Below are 15,019 nucleotides of genomic sequence, written 5' to 3'. Positions count from 1 at the left end.
AGTTCGGATGGAAATCCGGATCTGTCTTTACTTGAAAACTCAGAAGCGTTGGGTACATGAACTTCTGCACAGCGACAATTGGCTGGGGCTCCTAGGCTCTGCTTGTCTTGACTAGGTAAGCCTGTTCCAGTTTGCTACAACCTCCTCATGTCCTTCAGACACTAAGGCAGAGATCAGTTGCTACTTATCATCAGGTTTGCTTTGCTACCTTTTTGACGTTCATTTGAACCCTAGAAGCATTAGAGTCTGCAGCATTTGATATACCTCCCAGCCACAACATACTCTGTTCCGTCCTCGGACTTCGCTGTGTCCTCCTGCTTTACTTGCATGCTTTTGCTGAGGCTAGGTTCGCATCTCAGCTTGTCACCATTGTTGTGACTGGCCGTGTATGCACGCGCACACACACACATGAAGGCTGTTTGACTGCGTCAGGAAGCAGTAATTCTCTTCACTCCTACAGGAGTCTTATTTAGACTGCTTGCATAGTAGCACTCACCACGCTTCATCGTAGTTGATTATTTAAACATTTCCCCCAGCTAGATTATGAGTTTGTTTAAAAGAGGGATGATGGCTTGTCTTTCTTTATGTCCTCAGCGCCTGTATGTTTTCAGTAGACATTTGTTAAATACGTAACAAGAGTTTGGTAAGCAAGAGGATTTAGCTTAGTCTGGCAACTGGATTCTGTAATAAAAGGGCCTTTCTGGTGTTTACTACATAGCTTTATCTCAAGTCTCTCTTCTTGTGGTCACCAGAATGTATTTTGGAGAATGAGATTAACCAACCCAGTTGACCTTAGATTTACTTCTAGATGCAGGAAAGCATATCTCTGTCAGAGGCAGTTGGCAAAAGCAGTGACCATTACCAGGTGACTGCTGGCTTTGGGCCATTTCTGGAATCCCATTGCGGCAAAGAAAGAATTGATTTTTCTCTGACTTTTCTGTAGCATCCTTTTGTCCTCTCCTTGTCACAGTTGGTATTTAGCTACTTTCCTATGTATAATATGCCCTGATTCATTTTCCCCTTGTGATGTGATGATGAGTTAGTCATATGTCGGAGTGGTTTAACAAAGGAACATTCATTTGCTGGTATATGTTCTGGTATTTGCGAGAGATCTGTTTAATTACAGGAGACCATAGGGATATTAGTAGGTCACATCTTCTGGGTAACAAAGAATATGGTATATGGTTGTTAAATGTAGAAGTAAAATAGTTACCGTCAACTGTTGATCATACATGTTTATCATTTGATCTTGGTTCACTCCTGACTTGAAGAGGACAAAGTAATTGTAGACAGTGTGCTAGAGTGGAAAGACCATCTGCTTTGAAGGAAAATATCTGGATGTAGACTCAGTTTATCAGCATGCTGCAGTCACTTAGCAGTGACTTTAGGCAAATTATTTAACCTCTTCCTATTTCTTCACCAAAAGAAGGGAATTGTGAAAGGTTTCAGAGGGTTATTGAGAGGATCACATGAGTCAGTGTGTATAAAGCACCAGCACAGTGCCGTACACATAGTAGGCTCTCAAGAAACACTAGTTCCTTTCTCTGATTTAACCAGAACCAGTGAGGAAGAAAAAAAGAAAAATACATGTAATTCGGGAATGATTCTTTAATTATGTCCAATATTTCTAAACTGGTTACTTCTCTTTCTTTGGCCCTTTCCCATTTCTGAAATTTCACTTCACCCGCACCTCTTGGATCGGACTGGAATGCTTCCTGAAGGAGGTCCTATCTGAACTTGAGTCCTGAGTGGGGAGGAGTTGGCAGTTTGTCAGAGAGAAGGGAAAAGGGGCTTGTGGCTGTATGTGTTTTATGCACAACCCATGAGGGTGTTGATGTTTTAAATCCTGAGATGCTGAGAAGGTGAGAAATAACCTGCTCAGGAGTCACTCCTTAGCGAGCTTAGGAGATTGTTTTCCTCCCTCTGGTGGCATCCAATCCCAGGAACTGGGCTAGGAGATACAGGCTTTGAAACTGGAATTCTCATTGAGTGCTTACTGTGTGTCAGGTATTGTCCTAACGCTTCATGAGTGTGAATCATTTAATACCCCATGAGGTAGTACAATTATTAGCTCCATTTTACATATGAGGAGGACACAGAGGCACAGAGAGATTAAGTGACTTGCCCAGGAACTTTCTGGGAATTGTTAGAGCTGGGCTTTGAATCCAGCAATTGCTGTTGCCCTACCAGGTAGGGTGAGTCCCTCTGGTAGAGGAAGCCTTACTTTGATTAGCTTTCCTTTCCACACAGCCACAAAATGAAAAGTGGCAACTTGGGTATATTCTGTGTTTACTGGTTTCTGCCTTGCCTTGCTATATAGAAGTATCTCTGTGTTGGAGGATGGACTTGTCTTCAATTATGAGTGGGAGAGGAGAGTTGTGTTAGAAGTACAATTGACCCTTCAGCAATGCAGGGATTGGGGCGCTGGACTCAACCATGCCTAGTGCATTCAAAAATATGCGTACAACTTCTGAGTCCCCCAAAACTTAACTAGTAACAGCCTATTGTTGATCAGAAGCCTTACTGATAACATGAATCGTCAACACGTATTTTGTATGTTACATGTATTATTTACTGTATTCTTACAATAAAGTAAGCTAGAGAAAAGAATGTTAAGAAGATCATAAAGAAGAGAAAATACATTTACAGTGCTATACTGTATTTATTGGAAAAAAGTAGCATATAAATGGACCCGTGAGGTACAAACCCATGTTGTTCAGGGGTCAGCTGTACAAACAAATGGCGACTACCGTTGGTTACACACGTTTCTTCTTAATGCAAAAAGGGAGAGTCCAATAAGCACCAGGTTACCTAGGTAGTATAATGGATTTTGAAAAATTGTAGACTTGAAAAGAAATTCTAGAAGTCTTCCCATCATGTGGAAGCATTTCCATATAGCTCCTTAACACGTTGGTTTTTTCATTCCTTTTTTTATAAGTTTAGAAATTTAGATAGTTTCACTGTAAGAACAACAGCCTCATTTCTGATTTCTTTGATTAATGTTGAAAGTATTCATTTCTTGGTAAGTGGCAATGGTATTTCGTTGAACAAATCTTTGGTTTGGTTGAGTATTCACTGTGTGTCAAATAGCTGTGGAGAACTGGAATGAATCTCATTGGCTCACAACAGAGACTGATGTTCTCATCATCCTTATTTCACAGATAAGGAAACTGAAGTTCGAAAACATTATGTTACAAAATCAATTAAGTGGAGAAGCTGGGATTCAAACCCAGGTGGCATGGCTTACAACTCCTCTATGCTGTGGGTACACATGGAACTTCTTTTGGACAGGGGCCATATTTTTCTCATCTTTGTTAAGTGAATGAGTAATCTGAAGATGTGTTAGAGAGGACCTGCCTCCAGAAAATGTAGTCTCATCAAGAAGAGATTATTTATACAATATCAGTAACAAAGTAAGATACATACAGAACATAGAAATAAAGATTGCTTCCAGGTAGGTAGGTCAGGAGAGACTTTATGAAGAAAGTTGTTTTGTTTTGATATTCAGATCTAGGAGAACATTTCTGGCAGAGAAGAGCAAGCAGGTAAATCTGAATTATCCAGAGAAGGTAGTCAGATAGGAGTTGTGTTTAGAGAATGGTAGGGTTTGGCTCTGGTGGAGTATAGCACGTGAAGGGCAGGTAGTAGAAAGGAGGCTGACAAGGAGATTGTGGGTTCTTGTTTCTCACCAGGTTCTAGTTTTCTGGCACATTTCCCCAGTATCTCGTGCTCTAGTCAAGCTCTGATACCCACAATCTCTTGGAGAGCACCCTGTGTGAACTTCCATGCCTCTTTATCCTTGCTCCTTCTTTCCAGTCTGCAGTGCTCTTTACCACTTCATTCATTTATAGCCTTCCCTGGGTACTCCAGTGAGAATTAATTTCAACTGCTTTGATGGTTCCCAAAATATGGTATATGTTTCCAGTTCATAATTATTTCATTCTGTCTTATATAATTCTTTGTATGTTCTCTCCAACTAAAGGGTAACCTTTTAGAAGGCAAGATTAGGTCTTATTTATCATTATATCCCTTCTGTCAGTCCTAAGGTCCCAGTTTAATATTTGAACATAATTAATACTTGGGATACTGTGGAATTAAATAATGGTATAGAAAATTATATTTTTCTTGGTAAATATTAAATTAGTGCCAAAAGCTTCTTAAAAGTAAAAGAATGAAGAGGTTAATTAGATTATTCTTTACGGACATACTGTGTTTATGCATATAATGACTTGTAACGAGGAAGATAGAAGTCAAAAATGTATGCTAATCGTATCATTTATTGAATGTTACAGTAATGAAATCATAGCCTCACAATAATTGTTAATTTCTTTTATTAAGATGGTTGAGAATGAAATAATTGATTTTTTTGTTCACTTAGAGTATTTTAAAATGACTATAGAGGTAGGGCACCTCGGTGGCTCAGTAGTTAAACGTCTGCCGTTGGCTCAGGTCATGATCCCAGGGTCCTGGGGTTGAGCCCTGCATCGAGCTCCCTGCTCGGCGGGAAGCCTGCTTCTCCCTCTTCCACTCCCCCCTGCCTGTGTTCCCTCTCGCGCTGTGTCTCTCTCTGTGAAATAAATAAATAAAATCTTTTAAAAAAAAATAAAAATGACTATAGAGGTATATTTATGCATGCTCTTTTTTTTTTTTTTTTAAGATTTTATTTATTTGAGAGAGAGAGAGCACAAGCAGGGGGAGTGGCAGGCAGAGGGAGAAGCAGGCTCCCCACTAGGCAGGAAGCCCGATGTGGGACTTGATCCCAAGACCCTGAGATCATGACCTGAGCCACCCAGGTGCTTAACTGACTAAGCCATCCAGGCGCCCCATGCATGTTCTTATGTTTTAAAAAGTCTATTAAACACTGAGATGTCCCCATTATTTATTATAGACAGGTGTTTTAATTGCCATGTAATTGAGTTATTAAAAATAGTCAGATGCTGACTTTGCCATATACCAATTGGGTGCCCAGGGACAAATTATTTAAACTCTCTAAATGTCAATTTCCTTATCTCTGAAGCAAAACAAGAATATCTTGAACCATAATCATGGGAACTCAGTGAAATAATGTAAATAAAGGACTTCCAGTGGTATCTGGTATACACTAATGCTAAATAATTATAATTATTTTTATTATTTTATTTTACTTTGTGTTTAATATGAGCTTGGTAGAAGTTCCCTTAATTTCATGCCCCTACATTGGTCATCTTAATCCTAAAATTCTCTTTTCAGTTTTAGTAAAATGAAGACAGTATGTCTAACTATATTACTGATTTTGCTCTGTTTTTTTTTTTTTAAGATTTTTTATTTATTTATTTGACAGAGAGAACACAAGCAGGCAGAGTAGCAGGCAGAGGGAGAGGGAGAAGCAGGCTCCCTGAGGAGCAGGGAGCCCGATGTACGGCTCGATCCCAGGACCCTGGGATCATGACCTGAGCCAAAGGCAGACGCTTAACCGACTGAGCCACCCAGGTGCCCCTGATTTTGCTCTATTAAACAAGCTTATGGAGCTTATTTGAATATATGGGAATTCTGTCAATACCATGATCACCAAATAGCTAATGAATATTGAATAGGCTGTTAAAAAATGAAAATAGAAAATACTAAAGAAAAAGGAAAAAACGTTCATATTAATGGTTATAAAGTTGTAAAATAAAGTATTTTTTATCTGATGCATTCATTTTTTAAATGCGGTTATATAGGTTAGAGTTACAGGGACATAAGTGCACTCCTGTTACTCTTGGCGATATGAATAGATACCATTCATTTGAAGGACAGTTTGGAAATGCTTAGTAGGAGCCATACTGGTATTTATATTGTTTGACATAATAGTTCAACTCCTGGAATTATGTCCTGAGAAAATAATCTGTGAGATAAAAAGTGTGTTTCTAGTAATATTAACTATAGTAGTAAAAACAAACAGGAAAAAGCCTAAAGAATAATAAAGATAAATGTTAGTATATTACACTAAGGGATTGTTATAAAGCTGTTAAAAATGCATACTGTAGCAATATTGGAGAATGCATGTCAAATAATATTGACAGAAAAAAAGAGAACAAAGTGGTGCATTTATCATTGCTACGGCTATGTAAAAATATGGGTAAGAAAGGATAATCTTTGCAGGAGAATGTAAATGAATTGTTTTAAATGATTATGAGTGGGTCTTTTTTCCCCTTTTGAAAATTTGCACTATTATTGAAATGTTTGTGGAATTAAAAGAATAACGGTATGGAAATTTTATTTCTTTTCCTTGGTCAATATTAAATTAGAGCCAAAAACTCTTAAAAGAATGAGTGAATAGTCTTTCTAGGCATATTGTATTGTAAAGTTGTTTCAGTGTCAACTTTTAAGAGTTATTTTTATCATAAAGTAGAAAAAAGTCTTGGCAGCTTAGAACAGAGCATCTACCATTAAAATTACTATGACATGGTATATATACATTAGTAACATAAGATAAGATACAGATATACAAGGTCTTGAAGAAAAGCCAAGCTTCAAAGGGTAGAACTATTTATAATGTGATTTCTCTTTATTTTAGAACTGATAGATGTCACATGCACCCTGCTGCTTCTAAACCCAGACTTTACCACTGCATGGAACGTAAGGTACGTCATTCTCATCAGTGATAAAATGAAATTGTCCAAATTTCTGAAAAACTGTAAACCCCATGAGTTGTCATCTTTTTGAAAAATGAAATATAAACCATGTATCTATGGCATTTTATGCTTATTTCTTCTACCCAATCTTTATAATATCTCTGGGACAATTCTGACTTACACTTAGCTCCTTTGTGCATGTTTCTGTCTTTTCTCCACAAACTTTCCTGTCTGAAATAGAAATTATCATTGCAAATTACAGTATACCATTTGTTTTTATTTTCCTTCCTTTTTAGAGGAGTAGGGGCAGCTAGTGTAATTGGTTGGTTTGTAAGGCATTGGTTTATATATTTGTGAAGTGCAGTGGGAAGTATGTAGGATGAGGATTCAAGCCTATGACTTTTTCGTCTCAGTTTAGTCACTAACATTGTGACCTCTGTGAGCCAATCACTTGAAGTCTCTGGCACTCAGTATTTTGGGAAGGGATCACGTTTTATTAATATCTTAGTTCCTTAATCTAGTTATTTTAGCTTTAAACACAAAATATAGAAATACCAAAGTTGAGACCAGGTTCATTTTTTTTTCATTGAAGTTTTTTCAGTTAAACAGTATGTATGGTTTTTTTTTTAAAAATGGTGGTCTCTTAGACTAACACAAATTCTCCTAGAGGAAAGCAGGATAAAGTTCTAGAGGAATAAAAGTGAAGTTCTGTTGAACACTGTGAATGCATTTTAAATTTTCCAGTAGGAGAGAGCCATAAATTATGGTTCTTAATCTTTAAAGATGACTTAAACAGTACTTTATTCAATTTTCTGTGTATTTTAAGCAAGGTTACATTCTGAGTTAGTGTTCTATGATACCTACTGAATTTTGTATCTACCTACTGATTTTTAAAAATTAGGCAATTTCTATTATATGTCTTTTTAAGTTGTCTTTTGAATAATTAATGATCACATATTTAGAGTAAAGAGTAAGAGAAGTATAGAATGAGATATAAGGCTTTAAAATTTACATAATTTTAGAATTCTGATTTTTCTTTTATGGAAAGCACCACCACAGGTAAGGAAAAGACTAATGTTCATGAGTGGCTACTGTATTATAGGGACAATATTACAGCTTTATTCATGATCTAATTTAATCCACACAATACTTGACAGCATTTGTTCATTTATCAAATATTTATTGATTGCTATCTGCTGAGTTCTAGGCACTGGAAATAGAATTATGAACAAAACCCTGTCCTTGTGGAATTTTATTCTACTAGGGGAAGAAAAGAAAGACATTACTAAATAAAATATACATGCAATCAAGTGGTGGTTAAATCCTGTGGAGAAAAAGTGGGACAAGAAAGTGGGGAAGACCAGAGAGAGAGTGGGAAGAATAGTATTGCAGTTTTACATAGGGGACATCAGAGCAAAGACTGGCCTGATTTGGGGATCAGTCTGTGGTGTCTGGGGTAAGAGCATTCCGTGCAGAGGGAACGGGAGCAAGTGGGAAGGCTCTCAGTGGTGCTGAAAGTGTTCCTTGGTGTTCTGGGACAGCAAGACAGCCAGTACCTGCTGTTGCTGGAGTAGCGTGCACGAGGGAGAGAGTCATGGACCATACCTCATAGGGCTTTGTTGATCTTCCTACGCTGCTGGAGGAACTTGGACTTCTACCTGGAGTGAGATCAGAAGTCATAAAAGCTGAGGAGGGACAGTATCTCGCTTAGGTTTAAAAAGTTTAGGTCCTGTGGAAAGTAGACTGTAGGAGTGCAGGGAGGGGTTGGAAGTTAGGTAGTGGTTGTGGTAATTTAGGTGAGAGATGCTTGTGACTTGAAGTCTAACTGAGCAGTAGAAAAGGTGAGAAGTAATGATTCTCACTGTATTTTAGGAAGTATATAAGCTTTGGCCATATTTAATAAACAGTTTTAAAGACAGATGATGAACTAGATGCAGGAAGAAGAAGGAAGAGGGTCAAGCTGGACTCCGGTGTTTGGCCCGAGCAACTAAAAGGATGGAGATGCCCTTTACAGAAAGAGTCAGTCCTCTGTCTGGAAGAGGAGCAAACTGAGGTGGGGAGTGCCAGGTGGAAGTCAGGTGCTCAGTTTGGGACAGGTTAGGTTTGTGTGCAGGAATCTAAAGTTGAGGCAGAAGTTCTAAGCCTGATAGAAATTTGGGAGTCACTAGAAAATGGGTGGTATTTAAGGCCATGAGATTGTTTGAGGTACCTATGTAGCTGTTGGGAAATTGGAAATTACATACATGGCTCACATTGGTGATTCACATATTTCTGTTGGACAGCACTGTTCTAGAGTTTGTGCGACGAGGAAGAATCAGCAAGGGAGACTTTTAGGAGGGTGCATGAACTTATAACTGAGAGCTTTCTTAAGGGTAGGGATCATGTCTTTTTGTTTTCCTTTGTTTTCCTAGCATCCAGCCCTCTAGTGCCTGGCACATAATTCAGTTTGCAGACTGGGCACTGAAAATAATTAAGTTCAGTGAAAATGAAAAGAGGGTAATAGAGAAGTAGGAGTACCATTTTTATTCATGTTCTCCAATTCCTCATTATTATAGAGGACTTGAAAAATCCTTCAACAAGAAACGATTCTTACTAGTCTAATACATGCATATATAATCATATATACATACATATATACACACACATATATATAATTTATTGTATATTTTATAGGGCAGCTCAATGTAGGAGAAAGAACCTAGTCTTCAGATATGTGGCTCTTAGTCCTTTTTCATTAATTAACTAGCAGTTGACTTGAGGCAAAAGATTTAATTTCAGAGTAGCTTTAGTTTCTATATCTGTGAAAGAAAAGGTTTGAACTAGGTAATTTTTTTATGATTCCTTTCAAACTGTTTTGTGATTTTCTGTGGTTTGGTTGTGTAAAGGGAAAATGGCTGCGTAATCTAACTTCAGTGATATTCACAGCAGTTGATTTTGAAAAGTATTCTAGTAAGATTAATAAAGTTTTGTGCTAGGGGCGCCTGGGTGGCTCAGTCGTTAAGCATCTGCCTTCGGCTCAGGTCATGATCCCAGGGTCCTGGGATCGAGCCCCGCATCGGGCTCCCTGCTCCACGGGAAGCCTGCTTCTCCCTCTCCCACTCCCCCTGCTTGTGATCCCTCTCTCACTGTGTCTCTCTCTGTCAAATAAATAAAATCTTTAAAATAAAGAAATATAGTTTTGTGCTAGATGAATAAAAAGGAAACCTTGATTTTTAAAAAGATGCATTGTGGATATGTATTCTAGTAAGTTTTAATTTGTATTAGTAAAATTAATTAACATGAAGACATAGAATCAGTAGTACATTTTATGCAAAAACCACCAGCTTTGGAAGTAAATTGGTCTAACCTTATAAGATCACTTGCAAATCAAATACTTAACACGTCATGTTTAATTGTTGGTGTGTTTCTTCTGCAGTAACTGGGAAGCATTGAGTGATTTTTAACTGTATTTTATAAACTGCTAGAAGATAGTATTAATACATCAGTCGTTCATTTTATAGGTGTTGTGGTCTTAGGGAAAAAACAGATGCAAGTATAGGTTTTTGAGTTGATTGCCTGTAATTACAGTGAGTGATGGATATACTTTTAAAATCTACCTGTTATAGAAAAATTTGGTACTTTTTTTGCTTTGAAATTCAGTGTATTATTTTGTGAAAGAGCTTGACTTCATAACGGTGTCCTATTTTTTCTGTCAGTCTGTGAACACAGAGTAAGCAAAACCTCTTTGAGTAACTAAAATAGCTAACACCAGGCTTCAGTGATCATGTCCTTTACTCATAGCCTATTACAATTGGTGACTTTATTTTATGCAGATTTGATGTTTGGTTCTGGCACTCTGAGTTCACAGACCTTGAGTATAAGTTACTAATTCTCCCCCAGCTTCAGTTTTCTCATCAGTAAAACTGAGATAATACTAAGTTGTGCCATATGAAATTGTTGTTTTTATAAAACAAAAATAGTTCAACCTAAGCATCCAGATCCTGGTGTCTTACACCATTCTTTAATAAATGGAAATAGGCTTCTTGAGGAAATGTCTGATTCTAGGACCAGGGCAGGAAATCTATAAGATTCATCTAGAACATCTCAAAGAGCCAAAAAGTAAGGAAGTGCTCAAAAAACAAAATGATGGAACTATGTCAAAGGGCTTCTAGTGACCAAAGCTGGAACAATTTGAACAGTAAAATAACATAATATTGGGTTATGCCCTAAAGTGTAAAATGGATGTTCATACTGACATAAATAATTGAAGAAGCAACAAACAAATAGTAGACAACAGACAAATCTCTCATATAGAAGGATTCTAAATAATTTATCTAGGCAACCCCCTTCAAGGAGTTGGAGTCCAGCTCCCTTCCTCCTTAAGTGTAACTTCCTTCCAAAAAGTACAGTGGAGGAACTGGACACAGACCATCTTAGTCAGGTAATCAAGGTCAGCATCAGCAGTGACAAGTCACGCTGGTATTTTGTGCCCCTGATATGATGTGATAAAGATGGCACTTTTGTGATCTCTTCCTCCTCAAAACCCTAGTCTAACCGTAAGAAAAACATCATACAAAATACCTGATTAGTACTCATAAAATGGCAAGGTATAATCGGAGGAGCCTGTAGAGACATAACCAAATATAATGTGATACTCTAGATAGGATGCTGGACTAGAAAAAGGACATGTGGTAAAAACTAAGGAATTCTGAATAAAGTATGGACTTTCGGTAGTAATTTACTGGTAATGATTCATCAATTGCGACCAAAGTACCATAATAATATATTATTAATAAGGGAAGCTGGTACAGGGTATATGAGAGTTCTCTATACTGTCCTTAACAACCTTAGTGTAAATTTAAAACAATTCCCAGATTAAAACTTTAAGATTTTTATTTATTTTTTAAGTCATCTCTATACCCAGTGTGGGGCTCGAACTTACAACATGAGATCAAGAGTCTCATGCTCTACCAACCTTCATGGAATATGCCACAACAAGGTTACACATACAGCATGGCCCTGTTCCCTACCACCCCCTCCTCTTTACAACATATGTGGCCTTTTCCTTTCCTACATACTTCTCCCCCACATTTATTTGACCTTTGTTTTATTCCTTCGTTCTCTGTTTGCAGTGTATCACCTAAGGCTTTCAGGATGAATCTCAAAGCCCAGCTTAGTCAATGTGCCTGAAAATAAAGCTACCTCAAATTTAAGGCAGTACTCCACTTCCTCAATAAGAAAAGTCCAAGAAAAAAATTTTAGGCTAATAATAATATGTAAACTTAAAGGTATGTGCATGAAATAAGCAAATGTCTTAATATGATACTTACTTTTTAAATTTAGTTACATACCTTTAAAATAACGTGAAGTATTTTAATTATTCATCATTTTCTTACATTTCATTAAACAATTTAATTCAAATGTCTCACGTGGCTTATTGACATCAGTGATTTTGTCATCACAAGAGTTATTTTTTTCAACTTATCCAGCCTTTTTCCAGAGCACATTATGTGTGCATATATCTAGCTTGTTTGAGATACATATAGCACTTTTTGAATCCATGTGTGACTGAAATTTTTCTCAAGATAGATCCCTACTTGAATGCATTCCAGTAGTTGATTTTCTTTTATTGTATCTCTTGTTTAAGTGATAGCTATAATGTAATCATTTACTATATTCCTTTTTCAAGTGATCTTTAAAAATTTTGTTTATGGGGCTCCTGGGTGGCTCAGTTGGTTAAATGTCTGCCTTTGACTCAGATCATGATTCCAGGATCCTGGGATCAAGCCCCTCATCTGGCTGTCTCCCTGCTCAGCGGGAAGCCTGCTTCTCCCTCTGCACCCTCATCCCACTCGTGCTCTCTCTCAAATAAATAGATAAAATCTTTAGGAAAAAAAAGATTATTTAAAAAAAAATTTGTTTATGGTAATATTCAACATCTACAGCGTTCAGTCCTGTCCCCAAGAATGTTTATTAAATTGATATTTAAATTTTGCTTCCTTTTTTATGATTCTGTCAGGTGATCTTTTTAAGCATCCACGTATACCTTTGATTGGGGTTGTTTCAGGCTAAGATCTCTTCCCAAATATGTTGTGCAAAATAAATTAAGAGAGCACCCCTAGGGGCATGTGGGTGGCTCAGTGGGTTGAGTGTCTGACTCTTGATTTCGGCTCAGGTCATGATCTCAGGTTGTAAGATAGAGCCCTGCGTCCGGCTCCACGTGCAGCGCGGAGTCTGGTTGAGATTCTCTCTCTCCCTCTCCCTCTACCTCTGCCCTTCCCCCTGTTTTCTCTCTTTCTTTTTCTCTCTCTCAAGATGAATAAAATCTTTCTTTTTTTTTTTAAAGGAGCCCTAATTGAAGAAACTTTTTAAAGATTCAGGTATAAAGTGACTCCTCTTTTCTGAAGAAAATTTTGACTATTTCCCCATAGATATATATGGGAGTATAGGTAGGCAGTTGTAATAAGGAGAGGTTTTAAATTTAGTAAATGGAAATTAGGCTTAATATAGTAAATTCTGTACCATAGAGGTTTTTAAACTTTGTGTGCATCAGCTGGAGCACTTGTTCAAACACATTGCTTTGTCACTAGTTTTTGATTCAGCGGGTCTGGGATGAGGCTTGAGAATCTGTATTTCTTACAAGTTCCAGATGATGGTAATGTTGCAGTTAAGGACCTTACTTTGAGAAACACTGCATTACAAAGAAGTTAAAATTATACAGAATATTATTTTGCCTCCTTTGAACACTATAGGTATCCTGACTTACTGTATAATGAAACATTACTGATTTCAGAAGAAGAATGATGCAGGACTGCAAAAGTAATTGGCTGTTGCATTAAATCCTCTTTCAGTGACACATAGGCTTCCTGTGCATTGAAAGAAAAACAGCCAATAAACCCATTTGTTAAAGTACCCATAAACCTTCTCAGTATCACTTGAAATCATATCCTGGAATGAAGTGCCTGACCTAAAATGATTGTAAAATACAAATATTTGTCATCACTGTTCAGTATTTTCACTAAAAAGAAAGTTATTTTCCTTATCAAATAAAAATCTAGAAATGGCACATTGCTGTTGGAAAGACAATGCATGGTGGTAATTAGGAAGTAAATTCATCTAAGTAGGTGAGATATAGGATCTGGGCTCTGGTCTTCTTGGAACTAAAGTTCTCTAAAATAAATGAATTATCAACCCTACCACAGGAAGGACTTTTTTAAGATTAATAAAGTCTAGTAAATGACCTAATTTTATTATAATAGATACATTGAAAGTTAATTGGGAGTATAATCAGTAAGAGCAGAGCTTATTATCAAAAGCATACCTGAGAAATTAAATCAAAACCTAAATCGTATATACTTGGGAAATAATAGGTGGAGAGCTCTTTCATGACGTTCTTTATAATTACATGGCAGCTTTGAACACTTTGAAAACAGCAACAAAAACCTGACGTTGCTCTTACTTCTATTTGTATTTCAGAAAGAAATGGTCTAGTGTCTCAAGGGCCATGCAGGTAGTTCACCTGGTAATAACATCTTTTGGGAACTTTCCTAAGTAGCAGAAATGAAAGACATCTTAAGCACAAAGCTCTGTTTCAGAAAAGCAAAAACTTGGCAGCAACCTAAATGTCTAACCAAAGAGGAAAAGGTCATGAAATTACAGAGTACTCAGTGAAAACTACCTGACCGATTTAAATGTTCGCTTTAAAGATTATGTAGCACCATGGAATAATTCTTAAGCTATAAAGCAGAATATAAAATTATATGTTAAAATGTATATGCATATGAGGAAAGACAGAAGGGAAAACTGAAAAATAAAAATAGTAATTTTGTTAGGGTAGTGAATGATTCTTTCCATCTTAATCATGCTGTGTGTGTTGCTCTTTATGTATTTTTTGGTAATGAATCATATCATGTCCAACTTGGGAAGTTAGAACAATTCTTGACTAGTACTGGATCTGCCCTACAGATACTGATGTCAGGCCTTGTAAGTTTTGGAAATGAGACAAGCCAGAAAACCTCTTTGCCCTTTCCCAAATAGGTAACTAAAGTTCCACTATTGATTTAAGAGCTTCTATTTCTGCTTATTAATCCTGTTACTTAGAGATTACAAGAATATATTCTTGATTACCATGTGTGATACTTATGAGAGTTTCATGTTGTCTTATTTTTTTTCTTCCCAGTGAGATTATGTTAATAGCCATGCAGTATGTTTGGATGGAAAGGTAGAATAATGGTTCTTTTCATTTTTCTTTTACAGAAAAGAGCTCATCCTCTCTGGCACTTTACATCCAGTTAAGGACTTACATCTGGGAAAACTGGCCTTAACTAAATTTCCAAAGAGTCCAGAAACATGGATTCACAGGTGTGGTTAATTTACACTATAGGATTCTTAGGATTCAGAATGGCTGGAGAAACAACAGTGTCCAGCAGGGTCACATACGGGTTCAG

General features: G+C 37.0%; 1 protein-coding gene across 3 annotated transcripts in view; it reads left to right on the top strand.

Annotated features, from left to right (window-relative positions):
- Window positions 1-15,019, top strand: part of PTAR1 (protein prenyltransferase alpha subunit repeat containing 1) — a 50,425-nt gene that overhangs the window by 14,386 nt on the left and 21,020 nt on the right. For 2 of the 3 annotated variants that reach the window (XM_045882232.3, XM_054509163.2), the window contains exons 3-4: window positions 6,536-6,602; window positions 14,829-14,933. In XM_045882232.3, the coding sequence (XP_045738188.1) occupies window positions 6,536-6,602; window positions 14,829-14,933 (172 nt within the window). Of the gene's footprint in view, window positions 1-5,320; window positions 5,470-6,535; window positions 6,603-14,828; window positions 14,934-15,019 lie in introns of all 3 variants that reach the window. The other variant, XM_054509162.2, reaches the window with a different exon arrangement.

This window comes from Mirounga angustirostris, unplaced genomic scaffold (assembly GCF_029215605.1).
Source record: "Mirounga angustirostris isolate CCGP_5_RB_7025 unplaced genomic scaffold, mMirAng1.0.hap1 SCAF_15, whole genome shotgun sequence".
In the NCBI taxonomy this organism is placed as follows: domain Eukaryota; kingdom Metazoa; phylum Chordata; class Mammalia; order Carnivora; family Phocidae; genus Mirounga; species Mirounga angustirostris.
The sequence above is the reverse complement of the archived record's forward strand: the minus strand, read 5'-3'. Positions and strand labels throughout refer to the sequence as shown.